This window comes from Clarias gariepinus, chromosome 17 (genome assembly GCF_024256425.1).
Source record: "Clarias gariepinus isolate MV-2021 ecotype Netherlands chromosome 17, CGAR_prim_01v2, whole genome shotgun sequence".
NCBI lineage: Eukaryota > Metazoa > Chordata > Actinopteri > Siluriformes > Clariidae > Clarias > Clarias gariepinus.
In genome coordinates this window covers 6,208,656-6,236,285 of record NC_071116.1, presented here as the reverse complement: position 1 = coordinate 6,236,285, position 27,630 = coordinate 6,208,656, and the positions used below count along the sequence as shown (strand labels likewise).

At 42.1% G+C, this 27,630-nt stretch overlaps 1 protein-coding gene across 3 annotated transcripts in view; it reads left to right on the top strand.

Annotated features, from left to right (window-relative positions):
- unc5cb (unc-5 netrin receptor Cb) overlaps positions 1-27,630 on the top strand; it is a 160,667-nt gene that overhangs the window by 105,042 nt on the left and 27,995 nt on the right. For all 3 annotated transcript variants that reach the window (XM_053476365.1, XM_053476366.1, XM_053476364.1), the window contains exons 5-7: positions 19,007-19,187; positions 21,188-21,355; positions 24,368-24,532. In XM_053476365.1, coding sequence (XP_053332340.1) covers positions 19,007-19,187; positions 21,188-21,355; positions 24,368-24,532 — 514 coding nt within the window. The remainder of the gene's footprint in view (positions 1-19,006; positions 19,188-21,187; positions 21,356-24,367; positions 24,533-27,630) is intronic.

Below are 27,630 nucleotides of genomic sequence, written 5' to 3'. Positions count from 1 at the left end.
TAGAAGGGGTTTTTTTCTTTAGCAGAGAGCAGGAAGGGATTGGTTCATAGGTCAGTGATAGCATTGACACTGGACATCTGCTGCCCTGTTGGCACGACCGAGTGCCAGGAAGTGGCTGGGAGATCCAGAGAGAGAGAGAGAGGCAAAAACTGCACAGAATCGGACAGAGCCGGGGTTAGCGCCGCCTGCCAGGCCTGTCGGCTCACATCAGCTCCTCAGGACACTGAAGGATCTTCAGCATGATTAAACCGAAGGTGTGTTTCTGGCGGCACGCGGCGGCTTTTGTCATCACGCCAGATTAGTTCCGGGTGTATTTCATCCTTAGTTGAAAAAATGAAGCAAGACCTGTTTTTTTTTTTCTTCAAACAGTCGGGGGCTTTTGATCAGTATTGCTGTTAATTTTCAGAAAAGAAGTCAACAGAAGTAATACGATGACATCATGGCCTAATTTGCATATTCAATGAGTCAGCATTATTATTTGCATAACGAATCATATTACATGAAGGAGAACATATTTTCTGAAGACAGTAAATGAAAGAGATTTGTATTAGAACATAAATAGAGAATAAATGCTGTTATAGAAAAACAATCAGTAACAGCGTAGGGTAATGAAGCTTGATTTTCTGTGTGTGTGTGTGTGTGTGTGTGTGTGTGTGTGTGTGTGTGTGTGTGTGTGTTTAACAGTGCTGGGAAACAGTAGATTCTAACTTCTTTTTTATGGTGAAGCATTTGGTCATTGAACCACACATAAACTATTTACATTTTTCTGGGTTGCTCACTGGGACCAGTGGTGCTCAGTGTTTGGCCTTTGGAAACAATGTTGATAAGTATTTGGTGTGGTGGTAACAGATTGTGTTTACGTTTGATCATCAGTAATTTACGGTTGGTAAAAATAATGATTAGTGATTGGTCTTTGGGAACAGTGGTCATTGGTTTAAATAAAAATAATTGTGATTAGGGATAGTGTGTTGGGAGCGATGGTGGTCAATGGTTGTTGGGAACAGGGGCGATTAGTAAGTTTTGGAAACTGATGATTTGGTATTGTTGGGAACAGTGGTGATTAGTCATTGTTGGAAAACAGGGGTGATTGGGTATTGTTGGAAAACAATGGTGATTAGTCATTGTTGGGAACAAGGATGATTCGGTATTGTTGAAAACAGTGGTGTTTACGTAGTAATTTTTGGGAATAGTCGTGATTAGTGGTTGTCTGAAAGAGCAGTAATTAATGATTGCTGCACCACAGTGGTGATTAGTGATTGCTGCGAACAGTGGTAATTGTAATAGTTGGAAACAATAGTGATAAGTGATTGCTGGGAACCAGTAATGATTATTAACTGTGGGTAACAGAGCTGATTAGTGATTGTTGGAAAACCAGTCATCAGTTCATTGGAAACAGTGGGAGCCGTGGAAGTTTAGAAATCAGTGGTTGGTGTTTGGTGTTAGTGAATAGTGATGGTGATCAGTAACTGAGAATGAGGAAAGCTGGAGAGCCATACCAGGGATAGGACATTCTCTTACCTGTGTGCTAAATTTGTCACTAGGTGCCCCTAATATTAATAATAATAATAATAATAATAATAATAATAATATAATTTACACAAAAACGTGTCCAAAAGTCAAATCAAGTCATCTAAAATGGACTTGATTCTTGTCTTCCGCTTGTCTCTTCTTCCTCAGCTTCTGCCTTCTTTGCTTGTTTTTACAGTCGCAGGCGTCTTAAGTTTCACAAATCTCCCAGAGAGAAAACAGATGGCTTGCAGCTATGGCTGCATATGCATTTACAAAAATCTGCAATGATTATTCCTCCAAAAAGCGAAAATATCTCTCAACAGCAGACAGGAACCTGAAAGAGGGAGAGAGACGAAACAGGCTGAAACGCCAAAGCTATGGCTCTTGTTTGATCCACAGCATAACTCTTGCTGTGTGAAGAGAAGGGGGGGAAAACAATCTGATTAAGCAGGGATTATAGTCGAACACAATCGTCCACTAAACTTGTGTTGCTCATACATTACGTGCTTCCGTATGATTTAACTATCAGGCGTTTGGATCAGGTGTGCAAATCCCCAATCAAATCAGACTACAGTGAAGTATAGCGCGGCCTATAGCTTTGTTTTCTGTGGGTTTCTACTGTATTACACAATGAAGGTCTTATCAAAATGTAGCATGATTGCAGGGACTTGTCGTGTTTTTTTGCAGTATGAGACAGGATTGTACTCTCCACGCAGAAGTGATTAGGATTATGTAATGACAGCTGTAACATCAGTCAAATGTAATAAAAAAAAAAACCTGTAGAGTGAGGCATTATGCTAATGGCCTTCTGAAGCAAGCCAGCCATTGTTCGTGCATGAGAATGTCACCTGTAAATTTAGCATACAGTACCACCGCTTCCAATGCAAATGCCCGCCGCGTTGTTTGCCTCGGAAATGAGGCTTACGGAATTCTCAGTTTCGTAACCCGAATGCACAAGCAATCGGATAATTCATTTCCCCATCACTCAGGAGGCACATAAACATCCAGGCCAACTGGACTAACAGACTCCATTCACTCGGAAACTTATAAACTCCCTTCCAGGAAGCGTTTTGTGTGTCTGCGCTTCTGTCTTGACAGACGAATCCCTAGGCAAAGAGATGTATTCCAGTCTGCCCTTTGCCGGCCCAAGCTGGTGGAAGCGTCTTCATCTGATAGTGCCAGCACTTCCAAACCCCGTACAAGGAAAACAAGCTGCAGACATTTATCTTGGCGCTTTCTCCTGACCATTAAGAATGTGCATGACATACTGCAACTGTGGCTTTTTTTTTTTCTTTCTTTTTTTTTTCCACTGCAAAATAGCACAGCAGTTGGGTCATTCGTATGAATCATGTGCTGTGAATATATTAGAGCCGTTCATTCAGATTCAGTGCCTCTCTGGAGTTTTCTTTACATATGTTTCCATTCCACTTGCGTCTTTAATGGGTTTAATGACGTGTGAGAGAAAAGATTTTTGGATTTTAACATTAAACAGGAACATTAGTATTATTATCATTATTATACGTTGTTGTTGTTGTTTTTTTTTCTTTTCGCTCCCAGCTTGCAATTTTGTCTTCACAAGCATCCGTCAGTTCATTTTAAGAGATGAATTTAAGCTTGAGGGGGGTCAAGGATTTGAGGATTTGGCAACCCTTTGAAAAGCCATGCTTTTTCATTTCCGTCCATGAACTCTTTTATGTGCCCCGAAAGAGCTCGATCACAAGCAAGCGAAAAGCTTTTTTTTTTTTTTTTTTTTGGCTTTTCTTTACCCTCCTTTCATGACCCCCTTTTGCAAGAGCAGCGTCTTGGCAAGCCCATAAAATGGTCTTAAGACTGCACTGTGAAAGGAAGCTGTATTTCTGTTTCTCTCTTCCTTTTCTCATGGCTCTTAGAAACACTTGTCAGAGTGCTTACATAAAGACAGGGTTCAAAGGTGATGGCATGCTGATGCGCTCGCTGAGCCTGTCGTCATGGCAGTGGAGGTTTTCATTCAGGCAGTTGCTGGGCAGGCTGGGGTCCTGCCGGGTACTGGTGGGGAGAAAGTTATTGGCGCACCCTGGGGTAGAGGCCTACGGCGCCTCAGGAAAACACTGACCCATTTTACACAACCTAGGAGACGGCTAGTGGAACGTCCAAACCCTCGCTGAACGCCGCAGGAGTGCGATACCGTTTGCCAAGTTAGAAGCGTCTATGTGCACTCAGAAATCCAGATTTTTCTCTCTGTACAAACTCAGCAAATGCACTTGCATTTATTTTTCTTGGTTAACAGCAAAAAAGTTTTATTTTAGCAGGAAATTTAACACTTGCTATGCTTTATTCTATTCTATTCTAGGCTTTGGTTGCTAGCAAAAAAGGTTTTGCTAGTTTCCTTGGAAACATGTACAATATATACAGTAATAGTATAATGCACACAATATACACAAACATGATATAACAGCATAGGGTTAGCTAGTTGTCTAGGAGACAAGTACGCAAAGCTTGCTAGCTAACCCGTCTAATAGTTTACACAACATGATAATTACTCTAAGGTTTGCTAGCTTACTAACCACTCTAGTTACTGGTTTATATGATATACAGTAAGCCTAGTGCTAGCTTGCTAGCTTGCATGTACATAACATACCGCTATAGGGCTAGCTTGTGTGTAAATAACATACCACTATAAGGCTAGCTTGTGTGTACATAACATACTACTATAAAGCTAGCTTGTGTGTAAATAACATACCACTATAAGGCTAGCTTGTGTGTAAATAACATGCCAGTATAAAGCTAGCTTGTGTGTAAATAACATAACACTATAAGGCTATAGCTTGCATGTACATAACATACCGCTATAAGGCTAGCTTGTGTGTAAATAACATACCACTATAAGGCTAGCTTGTGTGTAAATAACATGCCAGTATAAAGCTAGCTTGTGTGTAAATAACATAACACTATAAGGCTATAGCTTGCATGTACATAACATACCGCTATAAGGCTAGCTTGTGTGTAAATAACATACCATTATAAGGCTAGCTTGTGTGTAAATAACATGCCAGTATAAAGCTAGCTTTTGTGTAAATAACATACCAATATAGGGCTAGCTTGCATGTACATAATTGTGACACTATAAGGCTAGCTTGCATGTAAGCCTAGTACTTTTATTTTATTTACAGGTTTTTAAACAAGCTAGCTAGCACTAACTAGCTTGCAAGAATATGTGTATGTAACAGTATAAAGCTAGCTTGTTAGGGAACCTGCCTACTAGCTTATACAATGTAATAGTTAGCCTAATAGTATTAGCAAACATTTTTGAAAATATTTACACAATACAGTATAATAGTTAGCCTGTTATTAGATAGCTTGCTAGAGAGACTTTATCAGGTAAGTTCTGTAAGCTTGATGCCACAATATTAAAGCTAGTCTAAAGTTAGCTAGTTAGCTAGAGCTACAGTAACTCAAATACACGGCCTTTGCACCAGTGGTGCGTAGGAAAGCATGTGTTATAATGTACAACACGACACACTTTGGGCTTTAACAGCACTGTAGCAGGGCCTACTGATGTCAGCCTAAAGCAGGAATCTGAGACAATAGTGAGCACAAGGTTTCTCAAACTAGACAGTTGAAGACTGGAACAAGAAAAAAATAAAATAAAGACATTAAGATATTCAATGACCTAATGATATACTGTGGATATGTGCTGAGACTTGTTTCTTCTAGTTACACAATTAGAAAGCTAATTTTAAAAGGAGCGAGGACTGCATGTAAGAGGGGTGTTCAGGTCAAACTGGGACTTTGGGTTGCGCAGAATAACACCACAATAATCAGAGTTAAAAACTACGTTTATTCCTTCATTCGTTCATCTTGTAAATCGCTTATCCTGTGTACAGGGTCACTATTCCAGGAGGAGGGCACAAGGCTGGGGACACCTGGACAGGGTGACGACATTTATTTCACTATATATTCTTCTGCTACACTAATGCACCTTTCACTAATGCTTGGACACCATCAAGAGCTCTTTCGGTACCCAACATGCACTCACCTTCCAGGAATGCAGGTGTTTGTGAAGATTGTGCGTACGGTTCCTGCAGACAGATGTGCCTCGTCCGCCAGTTGGCAACAAGTAATCCGTCAACTTTCAAGAAGCAGGTGTTCCACTCGCTGAATTTTTAAAGGAATGACTGGTGTGCGCTCCGAGACACCTCGGTCGGGATTGTCATTCACGGACGTGTGGCTTTCCTTAAAACTTTTGCACCGTTCAGATGCTTTACTGCGGCTAAGAGCCTAGGCACCGTACTGTGCCCAAAGTCTTCTGTAAATGTCAACGCCTTCATTCTTCTGCTCATGAGACGCCCCTTGTACATCAGCAAAGTGTGTTTGTACAGTGTTTGTTTTGCTTGACAGTAATTTATTATCAGCCCCAGTAATAAGACTGTGTAGGGGAGTATATACTTTTGCTAGCTAGCATGCAGAGCGGAGCGAGGAAGGGCACAAGGGATTGAGCGCTAACACATTTCAGCCTTATTATAATAAAATAGACAACGGTGTGCTTAACGTTATTTAATGCCGTTGTTCAATTAGGACTCTTTAGAGCTCGTTTATCTTGTTATCTACAATTTTGTTTGGTAGAGGTTCGCTGTAGTGCAGGTCCGCAGGGAATCCTTTTTTTGCTGAATTAGTGTGTTCATTGTAAAAAGATTTGCAATATTAATGAGGCAGCAAGTACATCCCACATCACCCCCGCACCACCACCACCCTTTTACATGAAACCTGCACACTGCTGAATCAGTCGAGGGTTCATCATTTGAAAAAGACTCAAGTTGTGACAGAGAATTCCCCAAGCTTGCTGCAGTTCTCTGGGCTTTTTTCGATCCTTTGTGGTATATATACTGTACTGTGAGTGGGAGTTCTTCTTGGTCTGGGCAAAGCTTGAATAGGACAAGAATGTGTAAAGTGCAAAGGGTGGCCTTTAGAGGTGAAAGGAGTGTGAGCAGAAAGTGTGAGTTCACTATGCGAGACCTGAGGGCATTACGCACTGGCCTGACTGACACACACCTCAACGAAGAGATGGCACAGGCGCTATTCCTGAGTTATGGATGAATACAACGGAGCTGGTGTTGGCTCTGTTTACGGTAGGAAAAATTTGTAAACTATCTTTGTTTTCTCAAAGTGCAGAAACTTGGAGAAAAACATTGCTGCTCCACATGGCATTGTAAGATGTGTTGTATTATTTACGTGCACGCCCACTGTTGTTAAAATTGAACATCAGAATGGAGAAAAGGTGTGATCTTAGTGACTTTGACCCTGGCGTCATTGTTGCTGCCAGACAGCCTGGTTTGAGTATTTCAGAAGCCGTTGATCTCCTGGGATTTTTGCACAAACAGTCTCTAGCCTCTCACAAACAAGCATTGAGCATGCAGTGAGCTGGCAGTTTTGCAACCAGAAACACCCTGTTGATGATAGAGGAGAATGGCCAGACTGGTTTATGCTGACAGGAAGGCTATGGTTACTCAAACAGCCATTTCCGTGACCATGGTAAGCAGAAAGTCATCTGAACACTGTTGAGAATGTTGAGGCAGAAGTCCACAACAGGTTCAGCCAAGCACAGGACCTCGTCAAGTGCGAAAATACAGTACATTGCCTGGCCAAAAAAAAATAAATCACCATTTTAGAAGCGTCAAATTCATGAAGCACTGAAGACATTGAGAATGAATTTACCGAAACTGAGTTAAAAACCCTTCATCACATTATCAAAACCTGGAAGGTTAGTGCTGAACCGTAAAGAAAAAAATCTTAAATGAAGCTCACTTAAACACTTGTTTAAGCTATGTTTAATAGTAAGAGTAAGAGCATTTTAACACACACACAATGTGATGAGAACTTTTGCAGGATTGGAACTAAACAGCTGTGTTGTCCACCAAGAAAACCACTTGTTAGTGAAACTCAATGAGCCCTAATGTTCTAGGGAGTGTAAATACTGGATGGACAAAGGTCATGTGGTCTGATGAGTCCAGATCGATTGTACTCCAGCGTGATGGGAGCATCAGGGTAAGAAGGCAAGCGCATGAAGCGATGCACCCATCATGCATAGTGTCCACTGTACAAGCCTCTGGACTCAGTGTTATGATCTGGGGTTGCTTCAGGTACTCAGGTCTAGACTCAATACGCAATAAAACGAAGTCAGCTGACAACCTGAATGTACTGAATGAATGACCACGAAACTATGGGGTTTTTTCTTCCCTGATGGCACGGGTATATTTCAGGAATCAAACTGTAAGAGAATGATTCTGGGAAGTTGAATGTTTTTCACACATGACCTGAACACCTATTGTGTTTTATATTTAAATATAATGATGATCAAATGGAATCTTAAAATGTTTTTGGCCAGACAATCTATATGTAATGTGATGCGTATATAATTCAAATATAAACATAATTCATATTTAAACACCTTTTTTAAGCTTTATATTAAACTCAAACTCAATGAAACACGGACTGTTTCTTTAAAAGAGATAATTTGTGTGAACAGTTTTCACAGGTGTGGTTAGGAGGTGAATGAATAAAACAGAAGGCAAATGTGCATTACAGAGATACAGATGAAGGATTTCTCAGATGTGAGTCATGAATAAGGCAAAGATATATGAGCGTCCTGTAAATGTTGCGGTTTGGGGAAAATTATCATTAAAAGCCCTTCTCCAAACCAGTCTCTCTCTTCACTCTGTGTAAAACCTCGGCAGTTTGATCAGTTTCTCTCAGCCTGGCAAGGTCACCGCTAACTCGTTTCTGTGTCCCGCCATAGATATCCATCGCACATATAATACCGAGTGCTCTGGAACATTCTGCAGTATTAATATTTATGCACATTGATTTGCTGCGCATTTCCATATTTTTGCTCGTAACAGATATGCAGACAGGCTTGTGCTACTCCACTTTGATCGAATCAAAACTCATAAACTTTTGTGTATCGTTTTCTGACAATTCTGCACGCCTTCGTAGACGCAATTCAATCGTAAACGATAAGAATAATAGACTGGAAGGGGAGGGAATAATAGACGCACAGAGGAAGAAAGATGAAAGGAACGAAAGAAAAGTTGGTTAGAGCAGTTCTGCTGATTCGGCAGAGATGGCGGTGATGTGAGAAGTTCTGGAAAAGACGACTCGTGTTTCGTGTCTCAGATCGCTCGTTCGGTTTTAAGCATTCTGGATATTTTGTTAGGGGCGGTTGTATAAACGCTAACGATTTTAGACAGATTAAAGAACAACATGACGTTCTTATCCAAAACGTCTGATGCCTGATTTATGATCTATGTGGATTATACTTGTATGGTTTAAGGGTCTGTGTCACTCTGCTATTACACCGCCAAACCGCTAATGGGTGGTGGGGTTTTTAAGGCCACTCTTTTTTGATGTACCATGAACAAAGCTGGGCTAATACTGTTGCAGCTGAAGCTAACAGATGTTAAACAATTTACCGAAATTACTGTACGATATTCTAAAATGGAAGTGTAAAAGAAGAAACCAGGGCATTGCTAGGCAAGAGCTAGCTACCTCTAGCTAGGTACTAGCTATATTAGTTTGCTATTACTATAATAATAATAATAATAATAGTAATAATCATAACAACAATTAAGGATGAATTAAGGAACCTTTTTAGGAAACTATTATGTCAGTTTGACGAAGAGTCGGAGAGTCAACATGTTTACCCAGCACTCACTCGCATTGTCTTTTATTCCTTTTCTACGCCAACAATGTATAAATAGAAACAATGATTAATTAACTATTGATGAAGTCTAATAGATTGTTCTTTTAATAGCGTTGTAGTTACATACAGTATCGAGCAAAAGTCTTCGTACAAATTTTGGTATAGATTTTTAGAAATATTTTTATGACTTTCTTATTAAGTCAGTATCAAAAAATTCCCGATTTTCAAACATCAGTATTCATTCATCCATTTATTTACTCATTCATCTTTTATACTGCTTATCCTGTAGAGGGTCGCAGCTCCCAGGTAACGTCCATCACAAGGCGGGATATACCCAGGACAGGGTGCCAATCCATCGCAGGACACACATGCACACACCACACACCTAATTACACGCTACAGCTAATTTGGAGGCAGCAGTTAGCCTAATCTGCATGTCTTTGGACTGTGGGAGGAAACCGGAGTAACAGGAGGAAACCCACCAAGCATGGGGAGAACATTAAAACTCCACACACACAGAAACGAGGTGGGAATCTGGAGTCGTGAGGTCACAGTTCTGAGTATTACACCACCATGCCGTCCAAACAGTAGTAATCCAGAGCAAGATTAAAATTTACAAAAAAAAGTATTTGTATGCCAGAAAAAAAGCAGCACATTATATAACTAAGTGATGGATGATGGATTTTGCATGCAAAAAATAAAGCATCAGGTGCAACATTTAAGGTCCTCAGAGGAAGTGTAGGTGGTTCTGCTGGATGCTTAGTAAAACTTGTTTCTTTTTGTTTCTTGTTTACTGACTTTTCATGTCACAGTCATGCTTGCTCTACAGTATTTATTTGTACGTGCCAACGACTTTTGGAAAGAAAAGCGTCCGCGATGTCCAAACTTGTGCTTCAGTGTGTTCATTTGTGTACCTGTGTTATGGAATGTCAGTATGGGAGAAAAAAAAAAAAGGAAAAGAAATGAAAATAGCTTCAGTTTGAAAGTTCACTTCCAGGAATATTTATTTATTTCTTCGTTCATGTTTTTTTGCTGATTCATCCAGTACAAGTTCCGCCTGCAGATATCCAGAGTTTAATGTTGTGGAACATCTGGAAAACAAGTTCTGAACTCTATAATGGTTTGGCCTCTTCTCCTCTCATCTTGTTTGCTATTTTTTTCCCCCCATTTTAGCTCCAAACCCCAAAACAGTCTAATTACATGTTCACCAGCTTCACCATCAGAACTTCGGTTTCAGGACCGATCCGTGCTTAGAAACAGTTCTGATCAACTCATGTTTAGTGCAGCGGACGGATGCGTCGATGGCTCTTTGGCGAAGCTTAGCATTAAACGGCATTACTACTCACCTGAGAAGAGTAGAATAAAAATAAATGGTGTAAAAACGAGCGAGGGTAAGGCGGGCCGTCTCAGCACACCTCAGCAGTCTGCTCGACCTTCAGTGTTAATTAGGACATCTGTGCACGGGCTATCCGGAGAGGCCTGGTGGTTTAGCCTCCTCTCTCTCTCTCTCTCTGTCTGCCTTAGTCTTGAGAGTGAGCCTCTCATGCCTGGCTCTAACAACACTTATTAATCACCTCTCTCTCTCCCACTCGCGCTCTCACACTGTGCGTGCGTGTGTGAAAGAGAGAGAGAGACTGAGTTCTCCACCTACTCTGCCTGTGCCCTGGCGTTTATCAAATAACTGTTGGTTTTGTGTCTCTGACTGAGGCCACATTTTCTTCTTTGAAAAGAAAAAAAAAAAACCACAACAACCCATGAACATATGAGAACTAAAACGGAACAGTATATCCGCTGAAATATTCATTCTGGTAGTTAGGATTTGTCGCAGTCGGCTTTGTCTTAGCTCAGCGCACCTCCAAAGCAAACAGGGTTGTTGTGAATTTCGCCCGGCTCACACCGTTAAGCCCCGTCTCGAGCGTGAATTATTCAGAAGGGAAGCGGAGCGGGCGAGACGACCGCGAAGCCTTCCCGTTCGTGTCATACGCACATCGCTCTCTGGCCCACAAATCCGAGCAATATGGAGGCGATTAAAGCGGGAGCAGATTGCCGTGATGTTTTCATTTCATTTCTTTGTTTTGGGCGCTTTCATCTGGAAAGCATCTTGGATCGCACCTCCCCATTACACACAAAATCACAGGCTAGTGAGAGCGCTGCTGTTTTTTGATGTCGCTTTCCCAGGCATAAGTCAAACCCTGGAGGAGACATTACTACGGTCTGCGTCGTGGCGGAGGGGAGGGCGCGATTGACACCGAGCGGGACGGGATCAGAGGGGAGGGTGGGGGTTCTCACTGAGAATTCTGAACGCCTTCCTGTTTGGATACGCGTACAGATTATATCAGTGGTGCTGCTGTTTAAAGCAGTCGCCATACTTACATTAGATATTAATGAGAGCTTTCCTTCTGCATCTGCCTCATTCCCTCGGTCAGGCTTTACACACGCCACACACAGACGCACAGGACAAAACAAATGAATGATAAATCAAATGATACTGCATATACACAAGAGTGCGTCAACACTCAGGCTGTAGAATTTTTTGCAATTAACTTTTAGGAAAGACAAATACATTACTTTTTGATATAATCTCCATCTGTCAGCAAGGGCTCGTATTCACTCATTAAAAATGTTTTAGGCTGAGCTGTGAGACACGAATGCATCGCTGTCTCCACTTCTTCATCAGAAGTGAATCGTCATCCTCACCGCTTTCAGGTGCAGCACGTTAGGGAGGATGATTTAACACCTCAAAATTAAGATTTTGCAGATTTTAAATTTTAGGGTCTGTTTGCGTGAGTAAAGTTTGCCTGCTTGGTGGATTTCCACCGGGTGTCCTCGCACAGTTCAAAGGTATCCAGTTTAATATTCACTCTGTAAATGTGTGTGTGCTTGTTGGCACCACATCCAGGGTGTACCCCGCCCCTGTACCCTGGGATAGATTTTATCCCATCCCCCATGCCACCCTTAAAAAATAGAATAAGCGATGTTATAAATGATGGATGGATGAATCGTCAGGTGTACAGATGTTCCTAATAAAGTGGCCAGTCAGTGCATCGTTCAGTCCAGGTTTTCGCACGTGCAAAAATCCGTTTGGAAAAGATGACAGACGACGGCCCGAATGCGGCCTCGCCCTACACACACACACACATGCGCGGACCGAAACACAGCAGCGTTCGCAGGTGCTGGAAATGAAACTGATGTCAGCCTCAGTCGATGCAGTAAGGACGGAATAATTGGCTCCTAATGTTTCTGTCTATTTGTGTAATGACCATTTGTTTTAATTTCCTGCATGAATATTAGTGCCTGAGCGAGCGATAATCAAACGTCCGCTTTCTCCTCTGTCTCCTAACTTATCTAAATGAAGACGTCACACTCTTTAGCGAAAGACGGCGCCGCTCTGTCGCGCACTGTTCCAGCGCTCACCTTTTCTCTCCGACTCTAATTTTCTTTTCTTTTTTTGTTTCGTTTTTGTAGAAGGTAAATATCCTGCTTTTTTGACATGTGGCAATTTCCGCTTTGTTAATGACAAGAAATGGGACAATTATGGATGGATTTCGAGCATCACCTGTGTGGGAGGGAGGAAGAGAGAGAGAGAGAGAGAGAGAGAGAGAGAATGGGGCCATGACAAAACAAGACGGAAAAGTGTCACTTTCCCTCAAACGCGGCCGCAAGTACACGTGGGTGTGTTGCTATGTGACACTTGTACGTGTTAGAGTTTCCACTTGCCATGATGCGGCTGGTTCGTTGTGTTTAAGAATTACACTGCGTACCCTTCAGATTCATGAAAAACACACACTCACAGCGTGAATAATTCAGCGATACACACACACTCTCGTCGCTCAGAGCAAGAGGAGAGACAGAGAAAAAACAGAGAGACTGGACTCCATGCTGTCAGTTTTCCACCATCGTTCTGAGGATGAGAAGGAAAAGGAAGCCTAGACGTTTAGGCATGGTTTAACGTCTTCTTCCTATCCGTTCAGCTTCACCAAACATCTGCACCAGCTGTAATTAAACACTTGACTCCAATAACCACCGGCACTTGCGGATATGTTCATATTTTTACATTCTTTACATCAACAAATAACGCGGCTTTAACCTAAATTTGGAATCTTAAATTGGACAAGATGAAACTGTGAAGCAAATGTGTTATTGATGTTAACTAGAGCTATGCAGTTTAATCAATTATGCACTTTAATTGATTTGTTTGTCAAGCGATTCAGTTAACTGAATCGATGGGTCAGTTCTCAATACAGAATCAATTCAGAATTATTATTAATTATACATTTTTATTACTTATTACCGTTTAATTTAAAATTGATGTAAAATCTACTACAGCTTTTGCAGAAAATACAAAGTATTTGGAAAATAATCTAGTTTTAAAAAATCAACGCTTTTTCTTCTTTTTAAATTATGGCTGGTTGATGTTATACCGCCACCTACTGGACTGGAGTGTGGGGTAGAAAAGTGTTAAAAAATAAATAAAATGCTTATCAGGCGGCACGGTGGTGTAGTGGTTAGCATTGTCGCCTTGCACCTTCAGGGTCAGGGTTTGATTCCCGGCCAAGCTTGATTCCCGGCTCTTTGTGCATGGAGTTTTCGTGTTTGGTGGGTTTCCTCCGGGTACTCAGGTTTCCTCCCACAGTTTAAAGACATGTAGATAAGGCTAATTGGCGTTTCCAAATTGCCCGTAGTGTGTGAATGTGTGGGTGTGTGCCCTGCGATGGATTGGCACCCTGTCCAGGGTGTACCCCGCCTCGTGCCCTAAGCCTCCTGGGATAGGCTCCAGTCCCCCCATGACCCTGAATACAGGATAAAGTGGTATAGAAGATAAGTAAGTCTTTTATTAGATACTTTTAGTAGTTTTCTTACTTTAACACCAATCAAACTGAAAATCACAATAGCCAAGAATCAGGTCGAATCGAATCGATAGTCTACGTACGAGTCCAAGCTCCAGTGTTCACTAATGAGTGTCTGCAAACTTTGAGTTACAACATGATGCAGATTAGAAACAAGTTATGTTTACAGTGTGAACGCAACACACTACATAAACAAGAGTAGAACTGAAAGGAAGCTAGCAGTTTAGTAGCATCTTCGCTGTTTTTTTTTTCAGTAGTTAAAACTAATTGGACTTTTTAAAGTTCGAAAAGTGATAATTTTCTATATTAACAGCTCTGATGATAGTTTCTACAAACATAACTCAGTTTATTTTGAATTTATTCAACTAGTTGAAAACACCTGAGAGATACGCTGCCGTGTTTCGTTCCCTACTTAGCATTTAGTTTGAGAACGGCTTTCCGCTTGTTTCCACAGTATGCTCTGTAGTTTTTTGTGCACTCATAAAGAAGCGTTATAGCACGGTGGCGTAGTGGCTAGCACTGTGGCTCGCACCTCCAGGGTCGAGGGTTTAATTCCCGCCTTGGGTTTGTGTGCCTGGGGTTTGCATGTTCTCCCTGGGGTTGGTAGGTTTCCTCCAGGTATTCTGGTTTCCTCCCAACTTGCCCATAGTGTGTGTATGTGTGTGTGTGTGCCCTGCGATGGATTGGCACCTTGTCCACCTGCCTTATGCCCAAAGTCTCCTGGGATAAGCTCCAGCCCCCCACGACCCTTTACAGTATAAACTGTATAGCGGATAAATGAAAAGAAGCCTAGCCTCCCACTTTGGCTTAAAACGCATTTGTTTAGTTTAGTTCCCAGATCCGGTCGGATCCGATGCTTCGAGCCTTTTATCTTTTTCATTGTCTCATTAAATTTTAAACGAGTTTCCTCACGTGTTGTTTGTTCATCCAACACTGGCGTCAAGCCTCAGAGCCTCTGAATGAACCCGGAAAGGAAAGTGACTGTAAGTAACCCGATATCTGCCTGGCATGCTGTCTCGCTGGCTGGTAAACATTCCCTCGCGCCGGTGCCCATGGCCTCGCGCGCTCCCTCACAGTTAAAACCGTCGGCTTCGGTTAGCGTCGACAGATTGCGCTTGGCACCGCTGCCGCCTGTGTGAAAGGTGAGGGGAAATTTGCTCGAAGCAGGAGAATATGGTAGAAGCCTGACTCTGCGTCGGACTCGAGACTCCTCAGGGAGCAATGGCAAAAATAACAGGATCAGCGAGCCAGCGGGGAGCGCGCGCTCCAATCAGCAGCAGAGCGTTACACTGCACGGAGACACACACACACAAAATTCACCTGCATCCAAACACACATGCGTTTTGGATTATTTAGATCCATCACAGTACATTTTTGAGGTCTTCTCTTCTCACACACAAACACACACGCTCACACGCAAAGGCAAACCACTACATATAAACACGTGCTCTACCATGCTGGCAATCACGAACATGCAGAGAAACACACACACACACACACACACACACACTTAAACACTTCCTTTCAGACTGTTTCGGGTTTGCCTGTTTGTTTTAGTAAACCGAGTGATGCATATAATCACTTCAGGCTGCCTGGTGTCCGGTGGATTTATACGTAATCCTCATTGATTTCACTCACAATCCGACTTCCTCCCGCTAACGCAATAACCTCCGCTGCACTGTACTTCTGTCACGTTAGCTTTCGACGGTGCTGTAATATATAGCAAAGCCATCCGAGTGCAGATGTATCCGGTTTTGTCTGACTCTTTACCTTCGACTAAAGCAGCGACTGACTGGAGACTTCCACTGAGGTCCATTACCTGGCGAGCGCGTTCAGATTTACGGCTCATAAATAGACGCAGGTCTGTCGCGGTGTCTCGTGGTCCGCTCAGGACGTACTGCATGTCTCGGCCGACCTGAAAAAAGATGGGTTTACGCAGGGCTTTTAACGTTTAAGTTATTGTCACAGGAAACCAGATGTAGAGATTTAGATCTCTAATGAGCAAGCCAGAGACCGGAGTGGAGTGGAGTGGAGTGGAAAAGCTTCCAGACACAATAAACACCGGAGAGTGGGATTATACATCATTTCCTCTTCAGCAGAAGTAATAAACAAAATTAAATGTACAGTATGATTATTAGCAACATTTGCATTCTTCGCGCACGAGGTCAGTACCGTTCACCCTGGACAGTTCAGTTCAACTGTTGGACGAAACCCATGCGAACCTCATGCACACAGACCCAAGGCGGGAATCGAACCCACAACCCTGGAGGTGCGCGTCCGCAGTGCTAACCAGTGTGCCACAGTGCCACCTTATAACTGTTATATTATCTACAAAAAATGTCCACAATTAAGCAGCATTTTCCAAATACTGATGAGTTGAGAACGACGCACAGGTCATGATCATGCTTAGACTATTGCAATGCAGTAAGTCCCCTACATATGAACAAGTTCCATTCCAAGAGCTCGTTTGTAAGTCAAATTTGTTTAAACATTGTCTAGGGACTAGGATACAAGTACTGTACTAGTATGATTTACGTTTAAAAACAGAGAAATGTCTCCCATTATTTCATTTCGCTCCATTCTCACAATTATTTTCACTTTTGTCTCCATTATTATTGGTTGCCGCTTCTTAGGGGGACCAGTTTTATCGCTGCTGCTATAACACTTGCTTCCGGACATGCTTGGCTTGTACTGCAATTGCAGAGGAAGCACGATGCATGCATGTGACAACGTGATTTAATTTCCGATCGCGTGTTCGTATCTTCGAAGGTTCATAGCATAAATTGTTCATATGTAGGGAACTTCCTGTACATCTATTTCAGACCTTTTTTTTGCATGACTGGGGACTAAACCCTCAGCCGTACTTGCTTGTCCCCACAGTGTGACAATGTGCAACACAGAACAGAAGAAGTGGCCCTCAGGAACGGACGAGCCTTTAGGGGATGTTATCAATCCCGCTATCAGCGCTATGGGAGTGCTGGAGCGTATAGAGTATCGCAGGATTCTGCACCAGCGTCTCAGAAGCAAGAGTCCAGTCAGCCTCGCATAAGCGCAGACCCACACACACACTCACACACATACACACACATGCACGCAAACCTATTAAATATTTATAAACAGTAATGGGAAGCGATAAAATTGAAAATTGCACATTATGTGCAAGAGTTTGCTCTTATCACAAGCTGATCCCTTTAATGACTTGGCGAGGCAGACTGGTATTTTTAGTGTCCCGCTAAATCAAACAGGGTCAGCAATGAATCTGTCTGCTCAGCTGTTGCTCACGCGGTGGAGCCTGAGTTCGTTCTCAGCCAGCACCTGAAGTTGTGGAAATTCAGAAAGCTGAAGAGTCGCTGCAGCAAGGCCACACGCTTCTCACGTTCATATCAAGCTTTTAAGCGTGCGTTTTCTGAATGTTTTTTTTTTTTCAATCCAAGGGTGACTCTCATTATCGCTCGTCCAGCTGGATCGTATCTTAAAGAAATGTCATCGAGTGTCTCGGTTTTAACAACTGTGGACAAAACTTCATGAAATGTGCAGAATAAATCTCGTCTGTAAAAACCTGATTTATTAATTTACTTATTTATTTACCTTCCCTCACGGAGGACAAAAGGGATTTGGTTAGCAGTGGATAAAGTTTCTTATAGACTCTTGTTATAAAGCTGGAACATTGGAGAGAGAGAGAGAATAAAAAAACACGGAAGAGAAAAAGAATTTGATAGGGGGAAAAAAAAGCGTCTTTACAACCTTCGGATCACATCTTTATCGTCAGTCGAATGCTTGCAAACTGTCCAAAGGGGGGAAAAATGATTCGGGTTTCATTTAGACACAGAACACACATCATCGAAAGGATCTAAAAAATTAAAGAAGGAGTTCGGCTGCAAGGTGAATTATTATTGCAGTAAAAACAATAAACCTTTCACATCCACCCAGAATTCCTCATGTTTTCTGAGGAAAATACAGACACCTGAAGAACCGGAATCAGGGCTGGAACGTAGGCTGATTCACAGCATGTTGCGCCGTCTTGTTCCTAAATATCCTTGAAATTCTATAAATATTCTTGTAAGATTATAGATCCGCATTATGTGACGATCTTATTACGTTGAAATCTTATGCCGCAACCCATTAGGTCTTCGTGGGAATGCTGTCGGAAAATCCTGAGACGTTTCTGTTTCTTTTATTAGTCAGTTAAACCGTCCGAACGACCGTTATGACCCGGCTCGGCTGAAGTTGTCCCGTCTAGATGTACTGTCTGAAAGCTTTTACAGTCTTAACCATCCCTTGTTCTCTCAAGTAATATATAGCCCTAGCGATGACCCGTAATGGTCAGCAGTTTGGACATGTCCACTTTCTCCCCTCTTCACTCGTCGAGCTGAGCGTGCATGCCGTCTGACCAAGCAGCCTCCAGAGACACACGGCAGCAACTCGCCATAGATTTCTGCCATCTCAGGTCTAGCACTGTATTGACCGGCTACAATCTGTAACGCTGCCTCCAGAGAGACGAGCAGCTTAAAAAAAAAAAAAAAAAAAAAAAATGGCTTGATTTATGGTCAAATAAAAGCTCCGAACAGTCCGGATACGACCTCAGGTCTAATATCGGCATCACCGGGAAGTGGGAACTCATAAGGAAAGGTCGAGGAGGCTGTCAGCTCCAAGAATAACACCGTTTTTCCTTCACTCCTGACCGTTTCTTTTGTTCGGGAGGGCAAATAAAAAGAGAACATGATAGGTATTGACGTTTTATAGAAGTTCGGGCTTAGCGGGCATAAACACCGAGGCGGTTATTGGACTTTATTGAAATGTAAGCCGGGGCTATGTGCAAATGCGGCTTTAAACGCTTCACTTTGATTTATGGAGGCAAATTGGATCGATGTAAAAATGTCCATATGAAAATGTCCATACGAGCGTGTCTGCTGTGCGTCTGCAGCGCCCGGTGCTGACTGAAAGACGTTTTCTTTTTACCGTTTTGTTTCTGCAGGTCGAGTGGCTGAAGAACGAAGAGGTCATCGACCCTGCGGACGACCGGAACTTTTACATCACCATCGACCACAACCTGATCATCAAACAGGCCCGGCTGTCCGATACCGCTAACTACACCTGCGTGGCCAAGAACATCGTGGCCAAGAGAAGAAGCACCACAGCCACTGTTATAGTCTACGGTAATTTAAAAATGGATTATTTTGTTTATTTTTTGTTTTGTTAAATGGTTTCACTTTCACTCAAATGAAATCCTTCGTGTTGATATTTTGGTGTTTCTAAGCATGTCCTTGGTCTTCTAAGCACCCGCGTCTTATAAGCCTTTTTTTTTTTCTTCCCTGAGTCTGATCTCGCCTTGCCGTTCCCCTGAGCTGGGAGATGTTTTCTTCTTTCATAAGGAGTGTTAGACGTGCTGACAAGCTGGAACTACCTCCTGCTGAAGTTCTCAGGCATTTCCTCGCAGTCTTAAAGGATTGGGAAAACTCGAGGGAAGTTTGTCGTCGAACACGACCCCGCTGCCTTTTCCTCTAATGGGATGACGTGTTAGGAAGTCAGAACAAAAACACACACTTCTAGTTTCTCTCTCTGTGGGAAAAAAAAGAAGATCTTCAGTAAGTCAGAGCTTCCCACCTACTGCTATCATAGTTAGTTTTCCTTCACATCAAATTCCAGAATCCTGCAACCGGTAGTTTTCGCTCCCCCTAGCCATAATAAATCACCTCCTTTTCCTCAGCTGGAGACTCGCTGGAATTGCTCCCGGGTCTAGCTTGAGGAATAAATGACCTCCTGTGTGAGAATACAGGGAATGGCGAAGACTTTGGAAGCAGTGGTGAGGTGTTCAGGCTGGACGGCAAATGCTTTAAGCGGAAAAGAGCAGAGAGATTACTCTTGAGCATTTGTGAGTGACATGAGTGACGATACAACTGGGAGGTTAAGGCTTAAGGTACTTGCTCAAGGGCTGATCAGTGCTTGGATTTGAACTCACAACCTTCCAATTAGTAGTCCAGCCTTTACTGAGAGACAGAAACATCTGAATAAACTTTCTCGCTTTGGTCACAATAAGAGAACGAGAGCATTGCCGTTAGTCATCTACCCTCTCCTTTTGTAGTTTTTCCAAAAAAGGAGATCCAAAAAATTCCTTCCCCCTCCCTCCGGATACGCCTATGGATGTTGGTGGCTCTCAGCAGCCGCTGATGTCACCAGGGTCAAGTTTCACCGCCGTCTCTCACTTCTGACTTCCTGTCTGAAGTCACAACGGAGCTCTAAATCACAAGCACAGCACTCAAAGCTCGGGGATTATCCCTGCTCCATTATTTTACATTTTTTTCCTCTCTATTTGCATTATACCTTTCTTTGTTATTGCTCTGAGAAATAAAGACATGGGAGGTTTCATCATGTGCGGCTCATACAAATCCAAATGAAGCATTTCCAAAAAAAGGGCTTTTTTTTTTCTTTTCTTTTTTTCTGTGGACTTTTTTCTGGGGCCAGAATATTCAGGCTTTTCTTTCTAGCCCAAAATGCAGACCACAAGGGCAGCATTTGAAGGGATTTGGTATCAGCTCATCCTTTCATAGAATGCAACGCAATCAGCCTTCCCGCAGCGCCCATGCCGTTTGGCACGACTGTGGCGTTTTTCCGGAGAGACTAGAGCTCAATCCGGGCGAGATAAGGAGTGTAAAGACTCATCTTCTGATTAGACCAGAAACAGCAGGAGGGAAGATCAGACTCGCAGAAGTTCAAGCAGAAGAAGAAGCGTCTGAAGGAAAGTAAAAAAGAAAAAAAGAAAAAAAAGCAGAAAGCCAGGATTTAACAACAACAAAAAAAAATTCTCTTCTTTGGCTTCTTGAAGTCTTTCATTCCAGTTTACCCAAAAGCACAATACTTCTCACACATCATGAAGAAAAAGTTGAGTCATTAGAAGTCCAAAGCCACAATGTGTTTCCCAGCCGCAGTCTCTTGGGCTGTGATGAGTGAGATGGATTTCGCCATTGTCTCAGGAGCCGTAGCAATCGTACATAAATAGCCACTGCAACAGAAAATCTTCTGGCTTTTTTTCTCTCTCTCTGTTCTCACCAATAGGAAAATAGAATGCATAATGAATAGCAAATGCTAGCTCTTTTGATACTGCTAAGCATTTAAAGTTTATCCAAACAAACTTTTGGTTCTCATTTTCTTGCGGTAGTGAACGGAGGCTGGTCGACATGGACCGAGTGGTCGGTGTGTAACAGTCGGTGTGGGAAAGGCTTCCAGAAGAGGACACGGAGCTGCACCAACCCAGCGCCCCTCAACGGGGGAGCCATATGTGAAGGTCAAGCCATCCAGAAACTGGCCTGCAACCCATTATGTCCAGGTATTGTGTCCAAAAAACCCAAATTATTATTTTGTCAGATGGGATTCGTTTTTTTAACCAAGCTAGAGTGGAAATCTTCGATTGAGATCTGACTCCTTGTTGGTTTATAGAGCCGTTATTCACAACTGAATATCATTGACCTTCACTTTAGGTTACTGGTAGTTTATTTACATTTACTTTATACTGTAGGTCAGTTTATAAGTTGTAGCTCATCTCCTACTAGGCACAAATGATCCCTGTCTATAGGTTGACACAATCTCTTATCAGAACATTTATGACCAAATTCATTTTAAATAAATGGACCACAAAGCTAAGAATCGACAAATACACCAGCTGTCAAAAGCATGTAAAAAGCAACTTGTAATTAACCTTCACAGTACATATTAATTTCAGTACTCAAATATCAGTTTAATTAGTTATATGCCAAGTCCCGTCTCTGAGTGCATGGAGTTTGCATGTTCTCCCCGTGCTTGGTGGGTTTCCTTTGGGTATTTTGGTTTCCTCCCCCATGGTCAGACATACAGATTAGGCTAATTGGTGTTCTTAAATTGACCATAGTGTGTGAGTGAGTGTGTGAATAAGAGTGTATGTGTGTATGCCTGCGATGGATTGGCACCTGTCCAGGGTGTATCCCACCTCGTGCCCTAAGTCTCCTGGGATAGGTTCCAGTCCCCCCGTGACACTGAATACAGGATAAAGTGGTATAGAAGATACCAGCCTATCCCAGGAGACTTAGGGCACGAGGCAGGATACACCCTGGACAGGTGCCAATCCATCGCAGGGCACACACATACACACACACACACACACACTATGGGCAATTTGGGAATGCCAATTAGAGAAGTCTGCATGTCTTGGGACTGTGGAAGGAAACTGGAGTACCCGGAGGAAACCCACCACACAAGAAGAACATGCAAACTCCATGCACACAGAAGTGGCAATGAAGCTTGGCCGGGAATCAAACCCAGACCCTGGAGGTGCAAGGCGACAGTGCTAACCACTATACACCACCGTGCCGCCAATTATTTATATATGTACAATAATATTTTGTCTACAGGATAAAGATATAGACCTTTTTCCTTCTAAAGTTTTCACCCACAGAACACATTAGTTCCAGGTTGCTATTATTCATTAATATACACCACCAGTCAAAAGTTTGTACACACCTCTAATTCCATGGTCTTTCCTGATTTTTATTTCTTTATTCACTGTAAAACAATGCAATCAAGCCATCCAAAAACATGCAATAATCTCATTTAAACAGTGAATATTGAATCTGTGATTTCTGAGGCTGGTAACCCTAAATGAACTTCTCCTCTGCAGCGGACTTGAGTTTTGGTCTCGCTTGTGTTGGACGGTCTTCATGAGAAGCCAGTTTCATCATGATCAATACTGTTCTTGGAAGAACGGATCCAGAGCAGCTTACAGCCACATCTCAAAATACAGTAACTACTTACTGTTGTTGCTGTTGTTATTTAATAACCTAATGCCATGTGTGTTATTTCATAGTAAAAAAAAAACAAGTATTGTTCTAGAATGTAGAAAACAGATCCAAATGTGTGTCCAAACTTTTGACTGGTACCCTATGTTTTTGAGCTGACCAGTCACCTCAAGTGAGTGTTTAAAAAGGCGAATCATTATTGTACAATACAAGGGATGTTCAAGTTAAACCAGGACTTTTAATTGTCAACAACTGTCTGATTCACGTCTGAAACATCGGCCTCCCAGGAACTCCATTAATGCCCCAAACCTCTGGCAATGTCTTGGAGCAATAAGAGGTCAGGACTGTACGAGGTAATGTGTAAGTGGTGTTGGTGAATGATTGTGTGTACAGTTCCCACAGAGAGATGCGTCTCTCCTGCAATTTGGTTATCTGAAAGCGTTCCGCTCACCAATGTCCAATCGCACGGGACGTCTGCAGTAGGCTTTGAGCCACCTCGCCCAGGATCATACAGCCTTCTTTAAGCCATTATCACCGCTCAAATGTTGAATTGTGGCTACGAGACTCATCACCGCACTTCTTTAAAAGCCTGTCGATTCAATCATGATACTGTAAGTCCCGGTTTAACTTGAACGCCACCTGTAATTGGATGATAAATATAATAACTTTGATTATGGTGAGTAGTAGGAGTGTGAAATGTAATGTTATGATGAAGTACCGCTGTCACTTCTGCCTTGGAAACACTTGGGAAAAGACACAGTTGTAGAAATGGCAGCAGTGTCAGCACCGCATGTGCATCTGGGCTCTGACATTTCATCAGCCTCAGCTAAAGATCTATAAGATTCCCCCCCCCCCCCACACACACACACGATTTCTCTCTGCACGGATCTCTAACACATTCAGTTGAATCCATGTAACGAACTTGACCAGACCAGGCGACACCACACTGCTCCTATGGATGAGTGAATGAAAGCTTGACCTCAATGTTAATTAACATCGACTTTGTTTTCCTGGTGTGTTTCATACCTGATTATTCACTCGTGCCAGCCTGAACGTTAATGTATCCTGCTTGTGCTCAGCCTCTAGTCTCGTCTATGTAATGAGAATCAGTATAGAAGACATTTTCAGTTCAGTCTGTGCAATGTGTTCATAATTGATGGTATCTGTAGCGGAGAGTCGTTTTAACCACTGTGCATCGTAAAGTGGCTTAGAGAAATGTACAGTACGACATTCAACCAAAAATGCTAATATACTGTATATTTTTGGCAACAAATTTCATTTCTTTATTACTGATTCATCCATACACACCCTGCACTTTTAGGACACAAATGCTTGAATTTCAAGCCCCAGAGTTCTTGAAGTCTTGGAGAAATCGATGATGATCTTGGTATCATCGATGTTGAAGAAAACATGAAGAACTTTTACTTATTTATTGTGAACTTCACTAATTTATTAAAAAAGACTAGTTAAGAGAACTCGTGATTCTGACATCATGCTTGAGCTGTGATTACTGAACAACGATCGCGTTTCTAGCTCCAACATCGTTACACATTCTGTCCCTGTCTTTCCAGTGGACGGTTTGTGGACAGAGTGGAGTAAGTGGTCAACATGTGGGACAGAGTGCACCCACTGGAGGAGAAGAGAGTGCAGCGCACCGGCCCCGAAGAACGGCGGCAAGGACTGCGAGGGCATGGTGCTTCAATCCAAGAACTGTACCGACGGCCTGTGCATGCAGAGTGAGTAACCATCTCACTTCCTCTCGCTTCTTCTTCTTCTTCTTCAGCTCACTTTTTTGCAACTTCTTCTAAGTTTCTTTCTTCTTTTTTTTTACTATATGGCTATAACATTTTTCCCTATTAAAGGACTAACCTTACTTATATTTCAATTTTCTCCTTATAATGTCTTATTTCCTAATTTTTTTTCCCCCGCTACCACTAACAATAAAGCAGATCTATAGATATTAGATGTGGGATAGATATATGATCCGTAGCCAGAGAACGAAAAACAATCCGATCCTTTGTTTAGTCTAATCAAGCGCGGAGACTAAATATAGAACACAGGAGTGTTAAATCACAGCTCAGCCTACGCAGCAATGCAGAAAGTAATTACCCCCGTCACAGCCCCGGCTTTCAGGAGCTATATTTAAAACAGTGATAAGTGATTATACTGTACTTAGAGAGAAGTTTTGGAATCGCTAAGCATCTGTGATTACTATGATCCGGAGTCTAATTTAAAAAAAAAAAAAAAAAACACGGAATTCAGCGAGCGAGAAGGAAAGGAGACAGGGGACCGCGGAGAGAGAGAGGGGGGGGAGAGAGGGAGGTAGAGAGGGAGAAGTCGCGCCCAAAAGTCACACACTAGATTTTGTATTTTAGATTTATTTCCTTTTATGGTTCGTAGGAGCCAATTATAAGTGTTGACAAGATGTCAAGTTTTTTTTTTTGTTTTTTTTTTTTTTATTCTACCTCTGTTGCACACTACACATCCAAAAAAAAAAACATTAAAAAAACATTTCTCATTTAGTGCTTTTTAATAATTTAATAAATTTATAGCATTTTGCTTTTTGTGTTGTGATGGAAATGGAATGCAATGGATGCAGAAGATGTAAATTTAACTAAGGAAAAAAAATCCTGCATGCATTTAAACCTTATGTAATATTGAAATGTTGAATTTTATTTTTATAAATTCTTTGCTTTATGCACATTTTATGGGGTCCGGCAATAAAAAAATAATAACATTCTTAATAATAATAATAATAATAATAATATCTTGTGATTAGAAAAACAGTGCCAGAAAACAGCAAAGCCACTTTTTAAGATGTAAAAGGGTTTCTTTCTTTATTATTATTTCGCTCATGATTAATTACAGTAAATCACGCAGTAAGCACATTATAACTTCATTCTGGCGTCACATCCCCGGGTTCTTTCCTCGGATCACGGGCGTGACGCGTGGAAAAAAAAACATCCTGACTGTGAACCGCCCTTCCATCACGAGACGGGAACCTTTAATGTTGAATAGATTGTACTGTCTGAACGTCACACTGCGGTGTAATTTATCACGATACCGATACCTTTTCGTCACACTTCCCGGCAGCACGGCCGCATTCTCTCGATGCGAAAGAGTATTCGATATACGAGACGCCGATGACTTTGAAAGCACTTTTCTGATCCGTGTTATTTATCCAAGCTTTACACGTTTGTGCTTGCGTTTTAATTATTACGGCCATCAAAAGCCGATTGATTAAAAGCACACGCCGAATTACACTAACGACGTTCAGAAATCCAATTAATGATGTCAGATTAATCCACAAAGCTCCTACATGCAAATGAGATAATATTAATGGCGCTATCGATTAGGAGAATCTTGGCGGGTCGATAACTCTGTAATCATCTTCCAAATAAAAATAAAAAAATGCAAAAAGAAGAAAAAAGACGATTCAAAATGCTCGATTTATGGGCTGTGATCTTTTCTTTTTCGTTTTTTTTTCTACTTATTTTTTTTTCTTGTACGAAAGCATTAGTTCTGTGTCAGATTGATGACCAGTTTGTGGAGAATATAAAACCCATAACGATATAGATTTAGGCTCACTTCCCCTGATTGATTTTTTTTTTCCGCTCTCCCAGAGTTAAAAGGGTGAAACCACTTATGTCCATGCTAATGACCGTTTCACTGTGCATTTAGGAGAAATCCACATTCTCTAAAAGCTCACATTATTGCAGATATCATTGCGAATAGGGTTTTCTGCGTGATATGTGAACTCGTGCTGCTCCAGACGGACCCTGATCTCACCCTCGGCAGAAGCCTTCGGCATCCTCACTAATCGCCTCGACAGAATTTTTAGACGTCCTCTTCCCGGAAAGCGCTTCTCCGGCGCGTGCAGACTAGCCTCGCAAATGACATGCCGGAGAGATTTCCTGCTCCTGGATTCTTGTATTTATACCGAGTTAAATATCTGCTTTAGGTTTCCCGCTCAGACTGATATCTCTCTCTCTCTCTCTCTCTCTCTCTCTCTCTTTCTCTCTTTCTTTTTTTTGTGCTTCTTCAGCAGTCCGTGTTTGTTATGATGTTCCCGTTGAGGGCTTTGATTACTCAACCCACAGACAAATGACATTTTCTTGACATATCGATTTTGCAGAAAGGCCAAGACAGACACGAACACAAGGGCAAATACAAGCCTTTTCTCCAAGCTCTGCAGCTGCGGCAGTACACAACATCCTCCCGTTTCTCAGTCTGCGCTTGCAGGGGTTTGTGTTTTCTATGCTGATGGCTGATCATCCTGAAAGTCCCAGTATCAATGAGCACTCACGTGGAGTGGCGTATAATAAGGGAATAATCACCGCCAGGCTGGTGTCTTTTCCGTCGCGCCTCCTTTTCACAGGCGCGAGTTCTCACCGGATGATTTAATAAGCGTGAAGTCGAGAAGTTCAGGGAATCGTTAAGGAGTGACGTCTGTCTCAACCGTCATCCAAACTGAGACCACTGAGAGAATATCTTGTGGAAAAGGTGTTCGTTTCTTTAAAAGAATCGACCCCGAGGTGCATCGAAGCTGTTTTTCTGGCATCTTATTAAAACGCTTTATATTGTTTGATTTTTTTTGTTTTGTTTTTTTTCCTTCAATTTGTAGCAGAATTGATTTCAGTTTAGGAAGACGTGACCGCTGTAAAGCCTTCCTGATCTCTTGAGACTTTACCGTCTGTCACTCGACACCCAGACGACGTTTATACAGCCGTTTGGCCCAAAACGGAAAAAAACTAAATAAAATTTAGGATGATTCCTTCTCACTGGAGTCTGACTTCACGCAGTGTGTGAGACAGATGTTCTGGCCATAAATCAC